This window comes from Callorhinus ursinus, unplaced genomic scaffold, assembly GCF_003265705.2.
Source record: "Callorhinus ursinus isolate GAN/ISIS: 27379988/994484 unplaced genomic scaffold, GSC_fseal_2.0 scaffold1, whole genome shotgun sequence".
Classification (NCBI taxonomy): Eukaryota; Metazoa; Chordata; class Mammalia; order Carnivora; family Otariidae; genus Callorhinus; species Callorhinus ursinus.
In genome coordinates, this window is record NW_027397063.1 from 20737721 (window position 1) to 20763839 (window position 26119).

At 38.4% G+C, this 26119-nt stretch overlaps 2 protein-coding genes across 3 annotated transcripts in view; one reads left to right on the forward strand and one right to left on the reverse strand.

The window, feature by feature from the left end:
* The window catches only part of LOC112834055 (ATP-binding cassette sub-family C member 2-like), an 89586-nt gene extending 65276 nt beyond the window's left edge, over positions 1-24310 (reverse strand). Inside the window, exons 1-5 of one of the 2 annotated variants that reach the window (XM_025885516.2) lie at positions 24078-24310; positions 18672-18733; positions 10951-11098; positions 10061-10203; positions 4870-5047 (exon numbers count right to left, since the gene is read on the reverse strand). In XM_025885516.2, the coding sequence (XP_025741301.2) occupies positions 4870-5047; positions 10061-10203; positions 10951-11098; positions 18672-18733; positions 24078-24149 (603 nt within the window). In that variant the 5' untranslated portion in view covers positions 24150-24310. The remainder of the gene's footprint in view (positions 1-4869; positions 5048-10060; positions 10204-10950; positions 11099-18671; positions 18734-24077) is intronic. The other variant, XM_073891889.1, reaches the window with a different exon arrangement.
* Positions 24311-24401: 91 nt separating this feature from the next.
* The window catches only part of LIPI (lipase I), a 122612-nt gene continuing 120894 nt past the window's right edge, over positions 24402-26119 (forward strand). Inside the window, exon 1 of the mRNA XM_073903049.1 lies at positions 24402-24459. The gene's annotated coding sequence lies outside the window, so the exon portion shown is untranslated. The remainder of the gene's footprint in view (positions 24460-26119) is intronic.

The following is a 26119-nucleotide window of genomic DNA, read 5'->3' on the forward strand; positions in this document are numbered from 1 at the left end:
TTCACAGAACTCTGTTATTTTTAAATTTCATCCAATTTTGAGATTTCTTTTCTACAATATTTTCTTTACCCAGTCTACACACACACACACACACACACACACACACACACATACACACACAGCACAACTATGTGACTTATCACTTCCTGAAACTTCATTGATTTCCTTTATTGAATTATACTCTAACAAGACCAAGATGAACCAGATTAAGGCTCCAGCCTCAAAAACCTCTCTTACTGACTGGAAATATCTGAATTATCCCTGAACTCAATTCACTAATATCTCACTTTATCATCTGATGATGAAATCTGTTTGCAATTTCACATTCTCCTTCTTATATATTTGTTCCTTTCTAGACTCATTGCCATGGTCCTGGTTCATATCTTTATTTCCAGAACTATTGAAATAGTTCTAAGGTACTCCTTACTTCCAACCCTATCTATTTTCATTAGTTTCTCCTGATCTCAAATGAGTTCCAATATCCTCTAGAATTAAAGTCCGTTTTTACAATGTATCTTTCAAGTTTTTGAAAAAAGAGTTGCAATCCCTTCTATTTTACCATCCTACCCCACCCCACCATCCTACTCATAAAAATACTATCTCTAGCTAAATTAATCTGCTCATCATTTTCTGAGCAAGCCATGTATTCATCTGTGTACTCCCTCCCAGAATACATTTCCACAGTAGAGTCTTTGCCTCATGCAATTCATCCTTCTGACTTAAATCATGCAATATTATGCAATATTAACCATTACGTTTTTCCTGACCATCCTAGCTATAAGGCATAGAAATCACATAATTTAGAGCTGGAAGGGTCCTAAAAATTCCTCACCCGGTGATTCTAAGCCAGCAGTTACTACACTTCTCAAGAGATATGGTGGACCTAAAGATGGACCCTCATAACATCTATAAGAACTCATTCTTCTTCAGTTCTTCTGTATGCAAAAAAAGTATGCCAGGATTCTCTTTCTGACTCTAAGTGCAGGATTTGGATTCTGCTTCTCCTCTTCCTGACTACACTTACATATTTTTATTTTTTTTAAATGTACTATATTTTATTAATTTTCTTGCATTTTATAATTATCCCAATTAAGGTTAAGAACAAATCTTTAAACTACAAATATAGACAGTTTAGACACTGCACTACTGTCCAACAATGGTAGCAACTAGCTATGTGTTGTTATTAAATTTCATCAAAATTAAAAATTCACTTCCTTAGTCTTAAGAGCCACAGGTCAAGGGCTCAATAGTCATATGTGACCAGTGGTGCCAAACTGGATAATGTGGATATATTACTTTTATTTTTTTTTATTTTTTTTAAAGATTTTATTTATTTATTTGAGAGACATTGACAGAGAGAGCTATAGAGATAATGACAGAGAGCACAAGCAGGGAGGAGAGGGAGAAGCAGGCTTCCCACTGAGCAGTGAGCCCAATGCGGGGCTCGATCCCAGGACCCCGGGATCATGACCTGAGCCGAAGGCAGACGCTTAATGACTGAGCCACCCAGGTGCCCCTGGATATATTACTTTTGTTTGTTAAAAAAATGTTTTAGGGGCGCCTGGGTGGCTCAGATGGTTAAGCGTCTGCCTTCGGCTCAGGTCATGATCCCAGGGTCCTGGGATCGAGCCCCGCATCAGGTTCCCTGCTCGGCAGGAAGCCTATTTCTCCCTCTCCCTCTCCCATTCTCCCTGCTTGTGTTCCCTCTCTTGCTGTGTCTCTCTCTGTCAAATAAATAAAATCTTTAAAAAAAAATGTTTTAGAAGTCAGGAAGTTTTTTTTGTATTTTGCTTTATTTTACTTTATTTCTTTTTTTTTTTTTTCCAGATACCTCCTTCAACTTTGGTCTCTAACTCAAACCTGTTCTCTTTGTCAGCACCCCATGCTCCAAATCTCTTCTGTTTTTCCTACCTCTCCCCTTTTTTAAAAATTGTGATATATTTAATTGACATATATAGTTTCAGGTGTGTAACAAAATTATTCAGTATTTGTATACATTGCAAAATGATATACAATGCAAAATGACATTGTCAAATGATCACCACAAGACTAGTTAACATCCATCACTACACATAGTTAAAAAAGTTTTATTTCTTGTGATTAGAACTTTTAAGATCTACTCTTTTAGCAGCTGTCAAAAATACAATATGGTATTTTTTTTTAAAGATTTTATTTATTTGAGAGAGAGAGGAAGCACAAGCATGAGGAGAGGCAGAGGGAGAGAGAAAGGGAGAAGCAGACTCCCTGCTGAGCAGGGAGCCCGATGCGGGGCTCGATCCCAGGACCCTGGATCATGACCTGAGCTGAAGGCAAACATTTAACCAACTGAGCCACCCAAGTGCCCATCACAATACAGTCTTTTTTTTTTAAGATGTTATTTATTTGACAGAGAGAGACACAGCGAGAGAGGGAACACAAGCAGGGGGAGTGGGAGAGGGAGAAGCAGGCTTCCCGCTGAGCAGGGAGCCCGATGTGTGGCTCGATCCCAGGACTCTGGGATCATGACCTGAGCTGAAGGCAGACACTTAACGACTGAGCCACCCAGGCACCCCACAATACAGTATTATTAACTATAATTGCCATGCGGCACAATACATCCTCATGACATCTATTTTTTTAACTAGAAGTTTTGTACCTTCTGATCACCTTTACCCATTTTCAAAATCACAAAGATTCTACTGTTTGGTGGAAGAATGCCCCCAGACTTCCCATATTAAACCCAGGACTAACTGATACTGCTTTTGAAGCATATCCCATTTCTTAGTCCTCAAGAATTGTCATGGGGCCTGCACCTGTGAGCTAACAGGTAACAAAATCTGAGCTTTGAGACTCATGAACTCTTAAAGTGATCAAGTGGAATGGGGCCCATGTTTTTCCCACAAACCTTAAAAATGGTATTTCTATTCCAAACTAGCAGCAGTCATGTGGATGGATAGAGAACAAGAAAGTCCTAACATCTCCCTTCCTCACCAAGAAAAGGATCTGAGACCATGTTTACCCCACTCTAACAAGTCCCTGATGTAGTAGAGCCAATGTCAGATTAATATGGGTCATCTGGTGCCACTCTGAAAGCCATTTTGGATATTGAAGTTCTCTAAATATGATAAAAATCAGAATTCTACAACCCGTAAAGAGAATGGAAATCCAACTACCCTAATTAGTCCCATAGAGATAGACTCTCTGGAAAACAGGTGTAGGATATGAGACTAAGAAAAAAGGCCAGCCTTACATCAGTGCCACTTGCACATGTTACCTCAGTGCATCAATACAGGTTATAACAACACAGGCTATGTCTTCTACTGCTTGTTTGATGGACTTGGCATTAAATGGTAATCCATAGAGCCAGCTCTACTGAGCTGGCTTGATTGCTGTACTCCTTTGATCCAGAGTGCTCTTTGTTCTTAAACAATCTCTCTAAGGAATCTATGGTTTCATCCCTATAGTCAGTGTTACCTCTTCCATTATTATCTCCGGGGTCTCCCTGCCCTTGTAATAGACTCACCCACAACGCTTGATTTTCTTTTTTTATTTGACAGCTTGTTCTAATTTCTACTGCAGTCCGCTCTTTTATATTTGTAAATCCATCCAAATCCTATTCCCAAGTTCCAATGCTTTAATAACTGAATGAAATCCTATTCCATATGGACTGTATATTAAAAACAAGTGTTAACATTTAAACTGATTCCTAGACTCATTGATATCGTTCATCCAAACCAGGATTTCTCAGAATTTACAGCCTCTAGAATCACGACCATAGCGGTATGTCCCTGCATTTGGGCTAAGGCCATTCCATACCCCCATTTTGGCCCAATATGGCCAAATGGCCTATACGCTTCATGCACAGCTCAGCCCAAATTATAATACTTCCTTCCACTAATACAAATTCTACATCTTTCCCAAAAACCATCTCAAGTCTTTCTTTCTATTTGAAACCTTCTTTAACTGCACACAATCATTGTAGATTTCCTGCTCATCTGACCTCTTATAAAACCTGCATTTAGTTCCACACATTTATTATGTATGCTAATAATCCCCCCCCAATTTCTTGAAGGCAGTGGCTCATTTATTCATTTACTCAGTCATACAACTTTTATAAAAAGGTATAAAAGTCACTCTCCCAGATGATAAAGGCACAATAGGTAAATAGGCTTCTATTCCAAATCTTATAGGGCCCACAATTTACAGAAGAGTACAGAGTAAGAATGCAAAATACACTTGATTGACTAACTCAGGTGATAACTACGGGAAGGAAGAAATTCTTCAATTGTTTTTAATTATGATGTAAATAAAAGGCTCTGGATGGTAAAGAAGTGGTATTTAAAATTCCATTTTCAAGAAAGAACAAATTGAACTTCAGTGTTATCACAGGTATAAGAATCAGCCAGGTTGTTCTGAAGGGTGGGTGGGTGCAGAGGCAGGGCTTAGAATAAAAGAGAAGTAGATGATTACATAGAGAAAGATGGCTTTGTTGCATGAGAAAGCGAAGTGGAGTCAGCAGAGGAAGAAGAAAAAAGTAGCATGCAGAATGAAAATAATCATGAAAAGAAGAAACTTTATTGATACATAAACATAGACAACCATGAAAACATTCATTGCCATTCACTTTGGGAGGAGGAGTTCAGTGACACAGTGGACAGAAACCATCATCTAGTTTCATGGATTAGGGCTCACTGGAAGTTGCAGGGGCTGTAAGGACTATAGAGAGAACTATAGAGAAATTAATACAACCAACATTGATGAGTCAGTTATTTTAAGGCAAAACAAATGTACACTCAAAGGGCACCCTAGGAACATTTTAACGTACTCTCCTATTTTAAAGTATGCAAGGAAAGAATCCATTTACAAATTGAGAATTCCTTAACTTTTTACCTTTTTGTAGATGAGTCCAATTACGGCCGTCTTAATTTTTGCTGAAGTGAGCATGTTAAAACGTTGGTATTGCTGAAGGATCAAGGTTTGCAAAAAGACTACAACAAAAAGTGCCAAAGCATAACCGTAGCCACTCCATCCAAAATCTGGGCGATGTTCACAGAAAATGATCATTTGCCTAAACATCATATAGAAATTGAGAAAGGGTAAGAAATGTTAAACATCTAAAGTAGTTAAATGCTTATGAAAGTTAAATGTCAAAATGTTACACACACTCACATGTTTACCTGCTCTTTTTCTCTTCTTGCCAATTTGGCTTCTTCCCCCCGCCCCTTTATTTTTTATTTATTTATTTTTTTAAAGATTTTATTTATTTATTTGACAGAGAGAGACACAGTGAGAGAAGGAACACAAGCAGGGGGAGTGAGAGAGGGAGAAGCAGGCTTCCCGTGGAGCACGGAGCCCAATGATGCGGGGCTCGATCCCAGGACCCTGGGAACATGACCTGAGCCGAAGGCAGACGCTTAACGACTGAGCCACCCAGGCGCCCCCCCCCTTTATTTTTAATTCAAGTATTATATAAAGTACAAGGAATCAACAGTTACTTTCAGAGGCTTCTGAGTACAAGGTTAATTTCTAGTTTTCATATGGTAATCTTACCAACTGTTCTGGTCTAACTTCATCATACAAGTTGAGACACAAAGACCTTTAAAGCTTCTTTTTTATCATAATCATACATTTTGTTAAATATAGGGAAACATGACAGAACGTTAAGTAGTGAATCTCTCAGAATGGCACACAGTTTTTTCAAAGGCCTGAATTATATCTCACTTCTTATTACTTATATCCATATCCAGTTTCTCTCTACTCTGTCTTCCCTTATTTTCTCTTAAGTTTGGCGATAGCATGGTCATGATGATCATGGTCAATGCTGGGGTACAGCTAGACAATGGGGATAGTTCTAATCATAGCTCCCTTGGTTGCTTATTGCCCTTCAACTGTAAACACTGGTTAAAATGCCTTATGTCATTGTTAATACTATATACATGCTCTCAACTTTTTTTAAACCGCATCTGTGTGACTAATAATAATACTAATGTAAAAAGTCTACATATACTCTACATCATGCTGGAAACAACTTGGATATATTCTCTCAGATACTACAGATTAATATGTCATTTATTTTGCAGGCTCAATTCTTGGTTGGTTGAAGTAGTTCCTGTTATTTATTTTATAGGTAAAAAGTATAATATTAGATGTTTTAGAAATGTACATTTTTTTTACTCTGAGTTCTGGAAATGCAGAAATGTGCTTGTTATTGTAAACAGCAATTTTGAGTTAACTTAAAATTATAACCAGAAGGAAGCCACATGTAATTAGGTAAGGCCATATCTATTTAAGAACATTGACTTTAAAAACTCATTCTTTATGTGAGTTTACGTTTTTAAAGTTTACATTTTTAAAAAATAAAAAATTAATGTCTAAGCCTTGATCTATTTTATTTGCAGCTTGGACAACTTATGGGTAAAAAAATTAAAAGCAATTGTGTTTCCCAAATTGCTTTATAAACCAAGTACTTCAAGAGATTAACTTTATTGGAATTGTACTTTGGAGTCAAATATATACCAGTGTTTCTAAAATTACTATTAAAACCTCTAGTCACTGAATATTACTGAGAGCATTGTGTATTCTCAATGACAGTATTGAATTATACCACAGCCCACCTACATGAAATAACAGGAAATTCTGTATCTCTTAGTGGATCTCTATCAGATGCTTTCCATTGGGACACCAAATTATTTTTACAAGAGCAACTTACTAAATGTCTTCTTGGTCTATGAATTAAATTTCCTGAAAGAGGTGCACTATTCTTCTTATTGTGGATATATACCAATTGGACTTTTTTCCTTTCTCATAAAATCAAACAACTAAATGACTATCAACAGGTACCTTAGTGGTTCTACACATATAAATCAGGAAATATTTTTTTTTTAAGATTTTATTTATTTATTCATGAGAGACAGAGAGAGAGAGAGAGGCAGAGGGAGAAGCAGGCTCCCAAGGAGCAGGGAGCCCGATGCGGGACTCGATCCCAGGACCCCGGGATCGCGACCTGAGCCGAAGGCAGACGCCCAACCATCTGAGCCACCCAGGCGCCCTAAATCAGGAAATATTAAAAATAATCTGTGATCAAGAAATGGTGAAGACCATAAAACCAAAATCATCATATTGGTTATGAATACTCATTAGTTTGATGAATATAATAATAAAATTCATAGAAAATGGGAAAGAGTAAGCATAACAATCAACAAGAAACATTTCTTCTAATAGTATGTTAATGAAAGTATTATTTTTATATGTTTGATTACTACACATGAGTCATGATAACACAACAATGTATTCTCATCCTTAAAAATAGTAGTCTCTAGTAATTTCCCTTATCAAAAGGAAAAATATACATCTCAAAATTAGCTTATAAAATTAGCTCCCCCAGGCTCAGTTTATGATCATATAAACTCATAAAATTCTTTATGTTTCAAGTTTTTATTTAAATTCTAATGTTAAACCCATAAAATTATTTCTGATCATTTAATCCTCAATGTGGAAATATTAAGGCTATTCAGCTACTCTAGAATGAGAATCTCTTGAAAAAGTGTGACTTTGGATAAGCCCATTTATTCAGTATTCCATTCAGGAAATGTATTTGAGTTCTACGTGCCAGGCTCTGTGCTAGGCAGTAAGGACACAGACACTGAGTAACATAGAATCCGTTACCATGAGGAGCTCATAGTTTAGGCAGGAAGAAAGATACATCAACCAACTGATTTCAATGCAATATTGACATTACTATTTTGGTCAGGCTAGTGTGTTACAAAAGTGTGTCACAAAATTAGGGAGACCATTCCTTACCCCATAGACAAGGACTTAGTAATTATTTAGCACCCTGTAGACTGCAAATATTTGGAGACACTGAATTACCACGACCTGTAGCTATTTTAGAAAAAAGTGGCCACAGTGAGATTCTAGAATGCGTTTTTTGAGCAGTAGACATTGAAAACTAGGAATCAGAGCATGACTAAAAATGGCTGGGAATCTCTTGCTACTCCTTCCACTCAGAAGTCAAACTTAACCATTCGAAGTCTCCTCCCCTTGGATCTGGGCTGATTTAGGGGCTTGCTTGACCAAAATAATGTGGCAGAAGTGACATTCTGGGGCTTCCAAGCCTAGATCATAAAATGATTTGTCTGAACCTCTTGGCATGTTCACTCTGAAAAAAATCCAGCTGCTATGTAAGCAGTTCAACTGCTCTGAGACTTCTGTGCTCAAGCTAACCATGTGGAGAGGCTTGGGGAGAGAGAGAGACAGACAGACAGACAGATAGACAGAGATGGATATCTGGCTATCTTAGCCCAGGCATGAATATGTAAGCTAAGAAGCCATCTTGGACATTTCAGCACCAGCACACATAAAAAAGAACCAAGGTAACCCAGCTGACAGCCAAAACCAAGGCCCCAAACATTCGTCTCTACTTGAACTTCTAGAGCTATCACCTGCCGAGCTAATCAGCTAGGGCCCTCATCATGGTGGATCAAAGAAAACCCATCCCTCTCTGAAGTTCTGATCCATAAAATCATGCCTTGTTTCTGTAGCTTAGTGGTTATCATGTTTGCCTCATAGATTTTGGTGTGAACATAATAAAATGATCATTGTTTTATGCCACTAAACTTTGACAATCCTAATACTACAGTAACAGATCATGGTGATCTGTTGGGCAGGAGAGGAAGATGCTGGTCAATACATTTCTAAGAGCTAGATTTCTGGCCACAGATGAGAGAACTCTATGGCAACTCCTTAAAAATAGCTGTGAGATACAAAGGCGAGAGGCAGAGGCAGGGGAAGAAGAGCTATGTTACCTTGTCTGTGGGGGGTTTTAATCCAGGAGACATTTGGCTCATATTTCCATAACACAGACATAGACAAGGGAGCCAAACAGACCTTGGCGTGAAAAATGACAGGTGCACATTTTCTGACAAAAAAGGGACACCTTCTTGCCTTAGATTCCCTGACACCATGGTCTCTTGGTTCTCCTCTCTCTGCACTAAGCACTCCTTCTCATTGTCCTTTGGTGGATTTCCCTGTCTTCACTAACTCCACAAATTGGAATAGCTGGATTGTTTGTCTATAGATGTCTTTACTTCTCCTTATCCACGCTAAGGTGGTCTCATCCAGAAATAATTTGGAACATTTTGTCATACCCAGTATAATTTGGAACAGTTCCCCAGTTTATTACTCCAGCCAATATTTTTGTTAACTCCAGCCTTATGTAGATAATTACTCACTCAATCTTTTTGGATTGGCTAGATAGCTGTCAGGGATCCCCAAGGCCACTCCCTAGTTAAATGATTCATTAGAAGGACTTGTAACAGTCAGCATCTAGTCATACTAATGACTATGACTTACTATGTTGAAAGGATACAAAAAAAAAAAATCAACAAAGAGGAAAGATACATGGGTCCAGGAGAAAACAGATACAGGCTTCCAAAAGACCTCTTTCAGTAGGGTCACCCAAAACACACAAAAAACCCTTGCATATAGATATTAAAGAAATATCAAGGAAATTCTTCAAACATTATGTCTCTCTCTATGTATATGTGTGTGTATATATACACACGTATGCATTTATATTTATTTATATTTATATATCACTACCCTGGCTGATAAAAGTTCAACTCCCAAAAGGCCACAGCTAAGAAAAATAGTAAGGGTATGTACCATTTCATTTTCTAAATATATATTCAAGACAGACTTCCTAGCTTTTAATCATAACTCTGGAATTTTCTAGCTGTGTGAACTTAGGCAAATTACTTGAACCTCTTTTTCTGCATCGTGATAATGAGTGTAATAATATTTCCTGTCTCATAGGATTGTTGTAAAGATTAAATAAGATAATTAATATAAAGATTTTAGAACAGTGTTTAGTACATAGCTGACTTCAGTAAATATTGACTATATTACCATCATTCACATTTGTATTATAGCAAAGCTAACAGAATGTCCATATCCTACATAAAATTTGCAATAAGGACCTTCCCTACTCTTTTTTAGTACAACTTTGAGAGTGGAACACTTGCTTATCATTTACCTATGGGGAGATTAAAAAAAAAAAACAAAAAACAAGACTACAACTTACTTCATTATGAGTGGGCTACTGAAGGACAAAATATCAGCAAACACTTTGAATAAAGCAACTTGAATCAGGACAAACTTAAAGGTGTTCCACAATGCATAGACCAGAGATGGTTTCCTGGCATGTGCCTCTTTATGAAAGGGTGCCTACATAATGAAAGAAAATAAGAAACAAATGAGAAAATTGGATAGAGCTAATAGAAGTAAAAAATGAAATATATATATAAACCAGCCATAAAATTAATAATGTACTCCAAAGATAATAAGGTAAGAAGGGATAAATTCAGTTAAACTTGAAAATATGACCTATATCATTGGAACTGTATGTCTCCAGACCACCAGGTATTATTTACACGTGGTATAAATGGGCAAGAGAAACAGCTGTATTTTATTACTTTTGTGAATGCTGAAACTGTTTCATTAATATAATTAATTAATTAATTAATTAATATACAGTTTTATCTTCAAATTGTATTTTCTTTTTGGGAATTCTAAAGAGGATATATATGTGTGTATATATGATACTAGATAGATAAGGAGTAACCATCCCTGCCCCATAAGCTTTGGTCTTGATCACCATGTTATTAATTGGACCAACAGATATGAGGCCATGAGATACAGAAACCATCTTTGCCATGATAGTTGAGCAAAAGATACTGGTAAAAAGCCAAAGATAACATATCAACACATTGTTCCTAATATTAAAGGGAAGGTTTGCCAAATAATTTGATGACAGAAATTCGTTGCAATAACAACCAACTGTACTTATGAAAATGGCTTGTCATTGCACATATTTTAAGGACTTTCTAAATTCATAATAATATCTCATGTTTGGAAGAACCTCTTTCTAGTTTTAGGTAGTAATTAGGTACTTAGGTTTTAAGAATTAATTACCTTTACTTCTTGCCTCTCTTGATTCCTTAAAACTTCCTTCCTCCATTGTTTTTCAAAGATGGGACACACGATATAGGAAGAATCACTTTCATTTAGTTCAAAAAGATCCTCTCTTTCCAAAGGTCTCTTATAGCCTAAAACAATTATTCTAAAAATGAAAGAGTAAGGTAAACAATTCAGCAAAACCAATAATCAAGTTAAAAATAACTTTGCATGCATTTATCTTATTCTTGGTTTATAAATTATTTTTTAAATCAGGCTGCAATGACTAGATTGTATTGTGAAAAATCATACAACATATCCTGCAGTTCAATAATGTGCAATAATCATTTGTAGCTTTTAGAAGAATTACTTGGATATCCAATTATTCAGTGAAACACTAACTTCCTTTACTCATCTCATATTGGAGGCACCTACTACTTTACCTCCCTTACTGAAATTTACATAGCTAACTTTCACAGTCAGGTGTTCACTTCAAAACCCCAACTCCTGGGGCACCTGGGTGGCTCAGATGGTTAAGCGTCTGCCTTCGGCTCAGGTCATGATCCTGGGGTCCTGGGATTGAGCCCCCTGTCGGGCTCCCTGCTCAGCGGGGAGCCTGCTTCTCCCTCTCCCGCTCCCCTTGCTTGTGTTCCCTCTCTCGCTGTGTCTCTCTCTGTCAAATAAATAAATAAAATCTTAAAAAAAAACAAAAAACAAAAACAAAAACCACAACTCCTCTGTCTTGTATCAGAGGAGAAAGGGATCCAACCTCTGCATTTGCAACTTCTCCTATTCCACTGGGACATTATATACCCTTTGCCCCTTGACTTGACAAATTGTCCAACTAGATGTAGAGTACCTGTCTCTGCAACATAAACTTTAGCCTTGGCCATACGACCTACTTTGGCCAACAGAATATGAGCCAGTGTGACAGTGCTGTTTCTTAAAATGCCTTAAGGAGTATGGCAAGTTACTGCACGTCTCAGTACTTCCACTCTCCCCCACTCAGTGAGTTTACCCCAAAGGACACTGTGAATAATTATGCAAGAACAATGGGTCTACATCAGGACTGTCCCTGGCAAACTATGATTCATGGTCTAGTTACACCACAAATGTTGTGGCAGACAATAAATTATACTTACAGCCATTCTTCTGCCCCATCATCTTCTTACACCAGGAATGTGGTACTTATTCAGGTGAAAATCTCTCAAACTCAGGGTAAGTCCTTATCCCAGCCAGAGTCATAACTTATGATTGGTCTAAAGTAGTCCTGGTAATCTCAGTATCTTTTGCTTAGCATTAATAATTTAACTCAGTTATGGTTAGGGATACCTAAACAAAAGTCTGCTGAGAACTTTCTTTTTCAAAAGGAGGTACAAAACTTCAAGAGGAGAAAATGTTTTGCCTCCTTCTTCCTTTCCCTTCCCCCTTTCTGCCTGCACTGGAGGTATAATGCTCTGACACAGAGAAGCCAACTTTGCCACCATCGGCGAAACACCAAATAATGAGGAAGGGAAGTGGAAAGCAGAAAAACTCTGGGCCCCTTATAACATAGTTTACCCACTTATTCCTCGCCTTCTGCTCAATAACCAGAAAATAAATACCTATTTGTTTCAGCTGTTATTATTTGGCTACTCTGTTGCTTGATATGTTCCTTTTTTTTTCTTTTCAAATTTTTATTAAATTCTAGTTAACGTATAGTGTAATATCTGTTTTTGGAGTAGAATTTAGTGATTAGTTATACTTACGTATAACACCTGGTGCTTATCATAACAAGTGACCTCTTTAATACCCATCACCCATTTAGCCCACCCCCCACCCACCTCCCTCCATCAACCCTCAGTTTGTTCTCTGTCAAGAGTTTCTTATGGTTTGCTTCTCTCTCTCTCTCTTTTTTCCTTCCTATATGTTTATCTGTTTTGTTTCTTAAATTCTACACATGGGTCAAATCATATGGTATGGTATTTGTTTTTCTCTGACTGACTTATTTCACTTAGTGAGGATGTGGAGAAAGGAAAACCCTCTTATGCTGCTGGTGGGAATGCAAGCTGGTGCAGCCACTCTGAAAAACAGTATGGAGGTTCCTCAAAAAGTTGAAAACAGAACTACCCTAGGACCCAGCAATTGCATTACTAGGTATTTACCCAAAGGATCTGAAAGCCAGCCAAGTTCCTAAGTGATGTAGTTCAGACATGCTCAGTTTATGAGCTTGGTGACACAACTTGTTCAGGAAGAAATTAAACCCACGTTTAAACCCAGGCCTTCTGACTTAATAGTTTCTGTTCTTTCCATTATAAAATACATTATTAGTCCAGGAGACCATAACAAAGTATTACACTATTCCACAACGGGACTGGTTTCATTGTCATTATTACTGAACAATCTCTATTGATTGACCCTGAGATGGATTTAAACCCTATATGGTAACCAGAGTCTGCACTGGATTCAATTTCACTTTTATTATACTACATAATATCATATTACAATTCACATTTAACAAAAAGGTTTAAATGTAGTAAGAAAGGATCTTCAGTAATCATGTTTCTGTTGGCTCAAATACCCTGGACATTTTCCTGCAGTGCACTTTCAAAAACATATTAAGCAATAAACTACTTTTATGTCATATTAAGTCTTTCTATTCCATTCCACAAAATAAATATTCATTTTCAAAATAAGATTGCATTGGTTTTCACAAAAGCATTTTTAATAACATTTACTGCCTCAGCATTTTGAGTTAGAACTGTGCAAAACTCAGCGGTTTTGGTTCACGGGGATAAGTGACCCCCGGCTTTCATGCTGAGTCTCCAAATAATGCAGCATCTAAAAGTGACACTTCAGATGAATTGATTGTGATGCCCGTGGTTCAGCTGTTTAACTAATGTGACTTCCCTTTTCCCAGGTGTGTGCTCCCTCCTCCTCTTTTTGCTCTCTTTTGGTTAATTTAAATACTCTCATCACCCTGGCTGGTCTTTCTATCACACATCAGTATCCAGGAAAAGAGGAAGGAGTGCTTCTCTCTCTTTTTTTTTTTTTTTAATTTTTTATTGTTATGTTTGGGAAGAACTGAGACCAAGACGTGACTGTCCCAGTAAGGGGAATGTAGCATGCACCAGATCCCATAAACCTGTGCACTTGATTCCTAAGCATGCATCTTGTATGCTTTAGACTGATACTTCTTTTCAAAGGTCATTCAGTTAAATTAAATTCAGCTTTCTAAAGCAGATAGAGCAGTATTAATTTTCCATTATTATAGGTGGTTAAACACCAAGAACTCCAGAGACTGGTCAGTTCTTTAAATGTGACATAAACCAAGGCTAACTTAACCAAAGGCAGACAATGCCGTTAAGTGTCATGTTCCACTCTGCTTTCAATTTTGTGATCTTAGAGAGAATTTTTGAGTATATTTGATATTGACATTAACGAGTATGAGTAAACATCTCATCCAACTGATCTTAAGAGCAGCAAACCAGTAGCAGTTCGCTAGGAAGATGAGATGAAATGTAAATTTTGTAGATGAGTAATATTGGAAAACTTGGAAAATATAGATATATAGTTGCATCATCAATTTCATTACTGTTAATCACTTTTTAAAACATTTCTGGAAAGGGGTGACTGTGTTATGGGAAAAGGCAAAAGGTCAGTCTATCCAAAACTTACAAGATATGACATAGGTAATATATAAGTTTTATTAATATGTAAGGAAAGGGAGGACAGACTGAATAGTGTATCCCTGGTTAAAATAGTGATTCAACTGTGACCTATAAAAACCTTAACTAGGGGCGCCTGGGTGGCTCAGTCGTTAAGCATCTGCCTTCAGCTCAGTCGTTAAGCATCTGCCTTCGGCTCAGGTCATGATCCCAGGGTCCTGGGATTGAGCCCCGCGTTGGCGGGAAGCCTGCTTCTCCCTCTCCCACTCCCCCTGCTTCTGTTCCCTCTCTCACTGTGTCTCTCTCTGTCAAAGAAATAAATAAAATCTTAAAAAAAAAAAAACTTTAACTAGATTTCTCCATGTATGTCAAGGGGATTATTCTATGACAATGATTAATATACACTGATGACAGATTATATTTGCTAATAAAGGATTCATAATTATTTGATCATCAAAACTATCTAGACATTTCCTGCCTTAGGAATTAAGGCTCATAAGCATATAATTCCCTAATTATTTGTATCATCTGAGCACATTTTAATTGAATTATTCATATAATTATGGGAGCTTGAATTTGGCCTAGGAAATAATTTGACTTTATTCTGTAACTCAAAGAAAAGATCTGAGAACACAATTAACCACTGTCTTCAAAGAGACATTCTCTTAAACAATAGCTATATTTTAGCTGCAATTGTTTATTTACCAGATAAGAAATCAAATTAGATTCATGCCAATGACAGTTCCAGATAGCAGCATGCTATACAAATATTTCCTATCTAGTTCTGGGATGTTAAATCCAAACAGGAAATAAATGTGATGTTCAACAGTTACAGCTTATTGCTTCGTTCAAGACACTGAGTAGTTGTATTTTAAAATTTGCTAAGCCTTATCTTGCTTATAAAATTTAATTTCAGCTCATATGTTAGGCCTCCTAAAATGGTGTTTGTAATATTTAAAATAAATGCATATAGTCTTTATAGTTTGATAAAGTTTCAAAAGTACATTTCCTTAAAATTAATTTTATTTGCATTATTTAAATTCTATGATATCCTGTGACTTAAAAATGATAGTCTGAAATTTTTAAAGCCAGAATAGACATCACTCTTCCTCTCAACACATGAATGAACTATAACTCAGGTTTGGAAAATATATTTATACATATACAAATTTGAAAAATCAAAATCATTAAATGTAAATAGCCCACATTTACATAATTCCTATTTAACCACTCTTTTTTCTAGTGTGTAACTTAATGTAGCATATTGATGTAAAATTTTTGCCATCCTCTTTAAGTGATTCCTAGATTTGTGTTAACTTGGAATTCTTATAATTTAATGCAATTTATTTGCTTCTGCTCAATTATTTGCTCACCAAGTATATCAGTTTTCTACTTAAACTGCTTTCATAAAAATCACCAATCACCTTTACATTGCCAAATTCAATGAAGAATACTCAGTTCATTTTTTAATCTACCCCTTTTCAGTATTTGGCACTTATTGATCACCTTATTTGATCACCTTATTTTCCTCCTTTTTTGACAGTTTCCTTAGCTTTCAAACACACTCTTTCCTTGGTTTGTCTCTTACATTCGGAATGCCTTTCCTTAGCTTCCTCGGTAGATTACGCCTCCTTTCACCATTTAATACTGAGGATTCTCAACGTTCTGTTTGCTCATCCTGTTCAATAGCCTCTCCCCTCTGGATGACCTCATTCATACTCATGGCTTCAACGACTGACATACAGTCAATGACTCCCAAATCCATATCCATAGATCAAAAACCTATATATCCAAACACCTATTAGATATTTTTTACGGGGATGAGTCAGACATCTCAAGTTGAAGCTTCTCCAAACTGAACATACAGTTTTTCCGCCACACCTGAATTGGCGGTTATCTGAGCCAGAAACTGATTAAAATTTTTCCCAGTTCTTCAATTTCCTTATCTAGTGGTTCATTAGCTTTTGAATCTGTTCCTTCCTCTTCATCCTCTTTACCATAGTTCAGACCATGAGCATAAATTTACAGCATAATTGAAGAACCTCCTAACCACTCCCTTTGTCTCCATTCTCACCTGGTACATACCATATCCACACATCTGCAAAGGGGATTTTCTGAAGTTCAAACAAGAATTACATGACACTCTGCTCGATCTCTTGCCACATCAACAGGCTGCAGTGTGGGAGGGGTCAGTCCACGCTTGCCTCTCTGGTTTGCATACAGTATTTGCTCAACTTGGAATGACACTTGGTTCACTCTTACGTAGTTACATGTTGGGTTCAAGCATTAATTACTTGTAAACATTCCCTAACTGTGCAAATGTGGTTAGATGGCATTCCTGAAAACTGTGTTTCTCTATCATGCTTATATTGCCTTTTGCCTTTTTTGGGTAATTGACAGCATACTTTTGAATCTTTCTAAATCTATGAATTCCTAGAAGATAGGAACTAGGGCATTTATCTCTACATTCTTTTTTTTTTTTTTTTTAGGATTTTATTTATTTCTTTGACAGAGAGAGACACAGCAAGAGAGGGAACACAAGCAGGGGGAGTGGGAGAGGGAGAAGCAGGCTTCCCACCAAGCAGGGAGCCTGATGCATGGCTCAATCCCAGGACCCTGGGATCATGACCTGAGCCGAAGGCAGATGCTTAATGACTGAGCCACCCAGGCACCCCTATCTCTGCATTCTTAAAGGTTAACATAATGCAGGGCATCCAGCATACAATCAACCTTTTCTTTCTTTTTTTTTTAAGCATTCATCTACTCTTGAGAGCATATTTGTAGATCATATTGGGCAATTTTGTTTCTACTAACTATAAAACAAGGGGCATAAAGATAATAGTTTTAAGTATCATAATCTTTCTGTTATGGGGGGAAAGAAATACATTTCTAAAGAAAGCTTCTGAATTTATAAAATTGGAAAAATCAATTCTTCTCTTTTAATATGATTTAATTCTGAGTTAAAGCCCTCATCACACATTATAGATGAATTATTCTGTGAGATAAACCACATTATATGTCTTATAAAAATGACTATGTGTTTTAATAGTAGTATACACACACACACACACACACACACACACACACACACACACACACACACACACATATTTGTGGGAGCATTCCTAGTAAAGAGTAGACTAATCAAAGTGAAAAGAAAAGCATGAAACAGGGACTCAAGGAAACTGACTTCCAACACCAACTTGGTGTGCTCCTTCCTGGGTATCAATGGACAAGTTAATTCCTTTCCCTAAGCTTCAATTTTCAATTTTCTCATATGTAAATTCCTATCTCATAAGACTTGGGGGAGAATTAAGTGAAATTATATGCACATATATGCTGGATGTTAAAAACAATTCAAATTTCTGGGGCTCCTGGGTGGCTCAGTCGGTTAAGCGTCTGCGTTCAGCTCAGGTCAATCCCAGGGTCGTGGGATTGAGTCCCATGTCGGGCTCCTTGCTCAGCGGGGAGCCTGCTTTTCCCTCTGCTTCGGTCTGTTACTCCACCTGCTTGTGCTTTCTCTCTCTCTGTCAAATGAATAAATAAAATCTTTAAAAAAAAATTCAAATTTCTGGGGTGCCTGGGTGGCTCAGTCAGTTAAGCACCTGACTCTTGGTTTCAGCTCAGGTCATGATCTCAGGGTCGTGGGACAGAGCCTCCCCACGAGCTCCCCACTCAGCACGGAGTATGCTTGAGATTCTCCACTTATCCCTCTTCCTCTGCCCCCCACCCCTCCCAATTGCTCGTGTGTGCTCTCTCTCTCTCTCTCTTCCTCTGTCTCTCTCAAATAAATACATAGAATCTTAAAAAAAAAAAAAATCAAATTTCTCTCCTTGCATAGTCCTAACAGGGTTACGAATCTTATGAAGGGACAGAAATATCGTAGGAATATTAGCAATCTTATCTGTGGAACTACTTAGTATGTTACTATCTTGTGATTTCTCTGTAATAAATAATATAAGAAAAAAGTCTTAACAAAGTCAATTTATAAAAATATCCATGCTTTAGACTGGAGGAATAACATTTAGATGTCATTTTCCTTGGAATCTTCCTCAGGATGGTATGCTACAAACAAATTAGTACAATTCCTACCTGCTAAACCAGGAATATGTCATCCTACTGAAGAATGAAGCATTTTTCTCTGGACTGCATTTCTAAAAAGAAAAATATAACAAGCAGTCTATGAAGAAAATGCCTTTATTTCAAATTTGAAATATCTTTGTCAACAGGTGGAAAAGTAAACATGAAATAATTTCATCTACCAATAGTTGCAGCTATGTTGCTATCATAATCCCTAAGGAATAAAATTAAGATATGAGAATGGTGGTTGGACTAGAGGCATTTTAAGATTTCTCCCAACATTATCATTATGACTCTGTTTACATAGCAAGAAATCATGTAGGAAAGGGAAATCATTTCTGAAATTTCTACTTCTCATTCTCTCTCTCTCTGTATATATATATTTATCTCCTTGAATTCCTATGACTGTGTATATATGTATGTATTTGCTTATGTATACATACATAATTTAGCTCTCTATACAAGCTAAACTTAAAACATTTTAATCACTAAATTAAAGATAGTTTTGTTTTTTTCTAAAAATATAAAAATAAGAGAATATAATAGGCACTTGGTTTACATCTGTGTGCTTAATTACATATTTTAGTATAAAGGTATAAAGATATAAACATTTATTTATCACAATTACATATTATTTTGGGAGTTTACAACATTACCATAAAATTCTTCCTGTTGACCTGGTGAGTTCAACCAAAAGAAGGGCTTAAAAAGGCCTCAAAACTAACCATTTTATATTTTTAGAGTCAGCACCAATGTCTATATTTTAAAAAAGTAAAACTGATCACCACAGTAAAGTTCATTATGAGAAATTGTCCATATTTAACAATTTTAGCACTGACCCTCTCTAATCCAGTTCTGATCTCAGACATAAAGTGTTCACTATGTTTAAAAAAATTCTTATCCTAGAAGGAATTTGTGCAACAAAATTCCAACCTATACAGCAAAATGTCCTGAGAAAACACTGTTCACTCCAAATCTGTTCTCCGAGTTATAGCAAATGATCTACTATAAATCATTTACTCAATTGCTATCTATCCTTATATTATTGTTGCAAAAAGTAAATGCAATGACAGATGTAAAACCATCATCATACTTGGCACATGTGAACTGTATCATCATCACTACTATTACCAAATATATTATTTGGAAAATAAGTGCACATATTGTGGAGAATGTTCTGAAAATTCTTGAATTAACCTGCAAGTCACATTTTATTTCACAGGGAGTTGCCAACTTGATAATTTAGCACCAAGCAAAGATCGTATTCACCTCCAAAACACACGCATTTCTGTGGCAGACTGCAAATGGCTACAGATCTTTAGCAGCTTTTCCCATCAAGAGGTAAATGCTAGTCTCCACCCCTTGAAAATTTTGATCATGAAAATGCCACAAGAGTGACACCAAGAGAGCTCCAATTCTAAGTGTCGAGAGGCTTGCTGTGCTCAGAACCCTGAGTGCACCATGTGTCTGATCCTGAGCTGGCCTGCTAGAGGATGAGAGACCTCATAGGAGAGAAATGAGGTGCTCATCTGACAGGTCCTGGCTTGGAACAAGGGCTAGACATAGGAGTAAATTAGTCCTAGACGATCCTGTCACCAGCCAACTTTCCAGTTGGCTTTAGTGCCTGAAAGAGATCAGCAGAGATCAGCCAAGCTGACCCAAACCAGGTCATGACCCAATTGATCCAGAGAATCATGAGCTAAGTAAAAAAGGTGGTTGTTTTCAGCACCCATATCCAGCAAAGCTACTAGAGAGGGTTATTTTAGCAGACCGAAACCTCGGTATTTGATTTAACATTCCCTGTAGGCCCATTTTCCAAGTGAAAGCATCTCATATGAAGCCCTTTGAGTCCTTTAGTAAGTAGCCTCCTTAGATGTGGGCCAGGCTTCTTACACTGAATTTATCACGTAAATTCCAAATGTACCTCCCAGAAAAAAATTACAGTAGACAGGTAAAATATCTGGTGAAGGTAATAAGCCTTATCAAGCACCAAGAATATACAAATGACTTTTCAATAAATACTGAATGCATAGCATGGGCCTCACTGAGTTCATTACTGATATATTGCTACAAAGTAACTTCTTTGTAGAAAACCAAGACAGGACAATTCTAAGAGTGATAAGGAAAATCTGCGTCCTCGGATGGCCCACCGAGCCAGCGAGAGACTCCCAGTCCTTGCCCCGAGGCTCTTCCGGTTCTTCTCCCTGCTCTGCTTCCCGCACGGGGTCTTCTCCCTGCCCGGATTCACAAACGCGCCAAATGTGCCAAGTATGCGGAAGTGTATAAATTACCCCCTTTGTTTGAGCTCGGGGCTCAGACCTTTGGAGATCACTCTTCTCTGAGCCCGCTGGTGTTAATTAAACCTCCTATCCTCCAAGATCTCCGAGTGCCGCTTGGTTCTTCCATCAGGTGATCCAGTCCAGGTTCCGTAACAAGAGTATCTTCCAGTGTCTTAATTTACTCCCATCTTGTCCATTAAACATTTCTCAATCCTTCTAACTCACTGATCTCACTCTGACAACACTTCTGGTCTGCAGACCTAACTGACCCCAGTGTTTCCCATTTCCCTTGTTGCCCCAAGCCCACTACAGGCCTTTGTTTTCTAATCCATTTTCTTATCTATTATACTTATCTACCATTGCAGGTATAGCAGGTATCCTATCAACATACCTTAACATTGCTGACTTAAGGGCAATTTTCATTTGAACGGAGGTCCTGTTATTTTTGGATTATGATGGAGGAGCAGGAAATTTTTAGACCGTGAGACCACACCATAGCCAGGCTCCAGGATTAGTGAAGTGTTTTGCTTTCAATCTTCCTTGGGTTCAACCTTGAGATGTGGTCCCACAAGGATATGGTTTGTGCGACTGCTACATTTAACAGTATCTCGTAAAGCCTAACTTCAGGAACTTCCTTTGTGCATACTGGAGCAAGGTTCTGGGATTGGTGGAGGAAGTTAGGGGAAGTGGAAGGACAGCCTCATGGAGAAGGGAAAACACCCAGAAATCAAAAATAATTTATGTTTCTTAATCACTTATTATGTGCCAGATTCTGTATGAAGTATATTATCTCATTAAATACAACATGTCTGTGGGGCTCCGACTACTCAGCCGGTTAAGCGGCGGCCTTTGGTTCAAGTTCTGGGATCAAGCCCCGGCAGGCTCCCTGCTCAGTGGGGAATCTGCTTCTCCCTCTGCCTCTCCCCCCTGCTCATGTTTCCTCTCTCTTTCTCAAATAAATAAAATCTTATATATATATATATATATCTGTCATGTCTTTGTGGTGAAACCATTTTTGTCAACTCCATTTTACAGCGGAGGAAACTAAGGCCTAGAGTTTAAGAAACTTAAAGAAGTTTAAGAGATTGGATCTAATCCAGTTAGTCCATTCTATCTTCCAGTCGTAATTCCACACTCTCAACTCTACCTGTTACAAGCTGCTGATACTGAGATATCTTTTCTTCTGCCCACATCCTTCTACTTCACCTCTGGCTAATTCTCACTTGTACTTCAATCCTATTTAAGATTTATTGCCTTTGGGAAAGAAAAAAAAATTTATGGCCTTTGATAATTCCTTTCCTCCCATCCCAGCCTTCAAGGCTTATATATGTGTGTGTGTGTGTGTGTGTATGCGTGTGTGTGTGTATATATATATACACATATATATATGTATATATATATATTTATTTTTTTTTTTAGGGCTTATATTCTTGTTCTGGGTTACCATAGCAATCTCAACATATGCCTCAGGGAGGATTTAAGGAACTCTTCAGAACTGTCTTCACTGAATGTACCCTCACTCTTTCCTATCAAATCATTTGCTGACAGGTGCTTCTCTCTTGCTAGACTTAGTTCCTCTGGAAGACAGAAAACTGTGTTCAATTTATCTTTATATTTTCAGTTTTAGCGCAGGGCCTAGCTCACAATAAACATGTTGCGGGGGGATGAATGAATGGCCCCCGCTAATCACAAGTATTTAGAAGTATTCTATTCATAGGTCACCATGCCAACCCTAGAAACTACCAGAAAGTCATGTTCTTAGCTTATAAGTAGGTGGGATTTTTCTCTGAGATCTATTATGTCAAAATATAGTCTCAGAATGAAATCATATAAGGTTTTTAATATGCTTTGAAGCCATCAACAATTTTTTTTTTAAATTGGCATCATGAAGTAACAAAAAGAAAATGCGATTAAAACTAGTATTTTTAGTCCTGTCTAAATGGATTCCTGGTCCATAAAGCTATCCAGGTTGAATAATAGTCAAGGATATAAACATTGTTGGAATCCTACAGGAAGAACTGACTACAATTTTGGGTGAGAGAATTGTTTGAGTTTTATAATTTCCCACTGTATTAAGTTTGTGATTCACTGCCTTTGGCCACTTCTGTAGTTGCACCAATGATGTTAAACCCATTTCCCTGCTTAAGTCTGCCATCTCTCCTGTAAAGTTAAAAAAAAAAAAAAAAAGTGTATTGTCCTGGTGGAGTTCTTACACATTTTCAAGGGATTTATTCAACCTCTATATTTTATAGACTTTTAAAAAGAATACTTTACATATAATTCGCTTTACTTTTAAAGACATTTATAGTTTCATTTTATATGTAATTAGAAGAATGCTGTCATATTTATTTGACACTTGGAGCCACTAACAAGAACCAGGATTAAAACAAGATCCCCTGAACCTGAATTTTTCTTTCTCCTTTTTAGAATTACAGAACTACTTATGTGAGGGGCTATCTCTAAGACTTTGTCTTGTACAGTAGTGAAAAACAAAACAAGTGGAATTTTTGTTAGGGAAATTGCTCCTAACACACCGCTGCAGCGTTGGTCGCCCTGTACTATGGTCCTAGCACATGACTTCTATTGTGGAAGAAGCACGTGTTAATCATGGGGGCAGAGCAAGGCACAGTTAAGTGTCTGCAGTTTCTGGATTGCCCCAACCGCAGTTTCCCAATACCCGGTCAGTGAACACCTGTCAGTTAACCCCGTGGTATTTATGCCGAATCTCCCCCTGCAGTTTCGGTGGGTTCTGCCACTGCTTGTGGAAGTCCATCCCAACCTCTCCTCCTCCGCTGATGCCAGGTCCATTCATTCTTTTCTCAAATGCTTGTTTCTGTTGATGGGGGAGTGTTTCACCCCTTCAAAGAAGCCTCTTTCTCTCCTCCAGCAGCCACCTTGACTGAGCTCTTGATAGTTCAGATTTCACATCATCCTGAGGACTGGTGTCAGCTCTCACGACTGCGCGCGCGCGTGTGTGTCCGTCCGTCTGTGTGTGATTACTACTAAAACGGGGGCTCTAAAACATCAGTTCACAGGCCAGCGTCCGAACCGGCGGCTCTCCCCCACCTCCCTCTCCCCACCCAGAGTGGCGAAGACCGCCCGCCTCCCCCCAGGGTCCCCCAGGACCAATGAGCATTACCTGCGCCTCAGGCCCCTCGGGGACCCGCCCGTAGTCGCTGCCGTCGCCCCACCTCCGCGGGCTGGAAAACATGGTCCGCGGGCGCCTGGCGAGGGGAGGCGGGGGCAGGTACCGAGGCTGTTACCTCTCTCTCGGCTGGGGTCCGCCGGTCCGGCGCCCAGAAGTTGGGAGGACGCGAGCACTCAGCCAGACGTAGTTGGCTGTCGCCCTGCCCTGAGCCGGCCCTTCCCGGGAGCGCGTCCGGGGCGAGGCAGGGGGCGGGAGCGAGGCGGGCGGACCCTCGCGGGCCCGGGGCGGGCGGGGAAGGGGCGGAATGAGCAGAGGCGGGACCTTCTGTAGAGGGCGACGATCTCTGCCTCCGGGGCAGTTTGCACTTGACTCAGTAAGTTCTCCACTCTTCACTTGGCAGGATTGCTGTGTTAGAAAATGTTTCTTTTCTTTCTTTCTCTCTCTCTCTTTCTTTCCTTCTTTCTTTCTTTCTGTAGATTTTATTTATTTGTTTGACAGAAAGAGCACAGGCGAGGGGGAGGGGCAGAGGGAGAGGGAGAAGCAGGCTCCCCACTGAGCAAGGAGCCCAACTTGGGCTCCATCCCAGGTCCCTGGGATCATGACCTGAGCCGAAGGCAGAGGCTCAACGACTGAGCCACCCAGGCGCCCCTTCTTTATGATAGAAGCACAAAGCTCATTTCTCCCTGGGATGACATGTTTATAAACAGAACATTACAGCGGTCCGGAACAGAAAACTGTTAAGGACAACAGGAGTCAGGAGAACTTTATGGAGCTAATTTTATTGCAATGACTTTAAAATTAGAAACAAATGAAATACTTCCCTTAATACTTCCTAATATTAGGAAACCATAACAGTATATGAAATCTAAATTTTACTCTTCATATTAGTTATAAAGCAACATAATAAATGAAAAACTTCGTAGTAACTAGAATCAGCAAAGGGCTAAATGAGAAACATGACATATAAAAGGGAATATGAATATTAAGGATGGCATTTGAGTTTTAATAACTTGACAAACCATGAGCCTTGTATAAAGTACTGATGTATGCAGTACTTTGAGAAAGATCTGCTGACCCCTGAGATGTGTCATTGGTCTGAGAAAATATTTTGTTTCAATTTACTTAGGACCTGAAGCAACAGGAGTAATTTTATTTTATTTTTGCTTGAACTCCTGACCCTGAGGTGAAGAGTGGCATGCTCCAAGACTGAGCCAGCCAGGCATCCTAAGAGGGAGTAATTTTAGAAATTCTGAATAATGGGATAAAGATAAAGCAATGTGATAATATCACAAGGATGGGTAATTACGTTTTGGGACTAAGGAAGATTCTGTCTGCATCTTGAAATTAATGTTAGAGGTACATGGAAAGAATTGAGATTTAGGGGCGCCTGGGTGGCTCAGTCATTAAGTGTCTGCCTTCGGCTCAGGTCATAGTCCCCGGATCCTGAGATCAAACCACGCATCGGGCTCCCTGCTCAGTGGGAAGCCTGCTTCTCCCTCTCCCACTCCCCCTGTTTGTGTTCCCTCTCTCTTTGTCAAATAAATAAATAAAATCTTAAAAAAAAAAAAAAAAGAATTGAGATTTAGGATTGAAGAAAGCCTGTTTCCTGGAGAAAAAAGGCCCATAGATGATACCCAGAGGAAATTTTGGCTTGCCCATAGAATGGGCCAAGCTGTGAGGAACCAGACAATTTCTATATAAGGATTGGGCTAAATGATTCATCCGAGAATTAAAGTTCTGGGGGATGTTTAGAATACAGTTTATTTGGCTTTCTTCCTCTCTTTAGACCATATTTGTCTGGCCCTTTGCAAAGAGGAAGTTGTAGATTTTAGTTTGAAACAAATGTGTTTGTGAAGAATTGAGGTTGCAGCTTGGGATTTAGAAACTTTGTCTCACTTCTTCCAGAACTTTATACAAACTCAAGTGCAATCTGGGGACATTTCATATTCAACAGCCCGGCCTGAGGGGCCCCTGCTCCATCTGTACTTATAAAATGCTCACTGTGTGGATTCCATGTGGAAAATACGAGATCT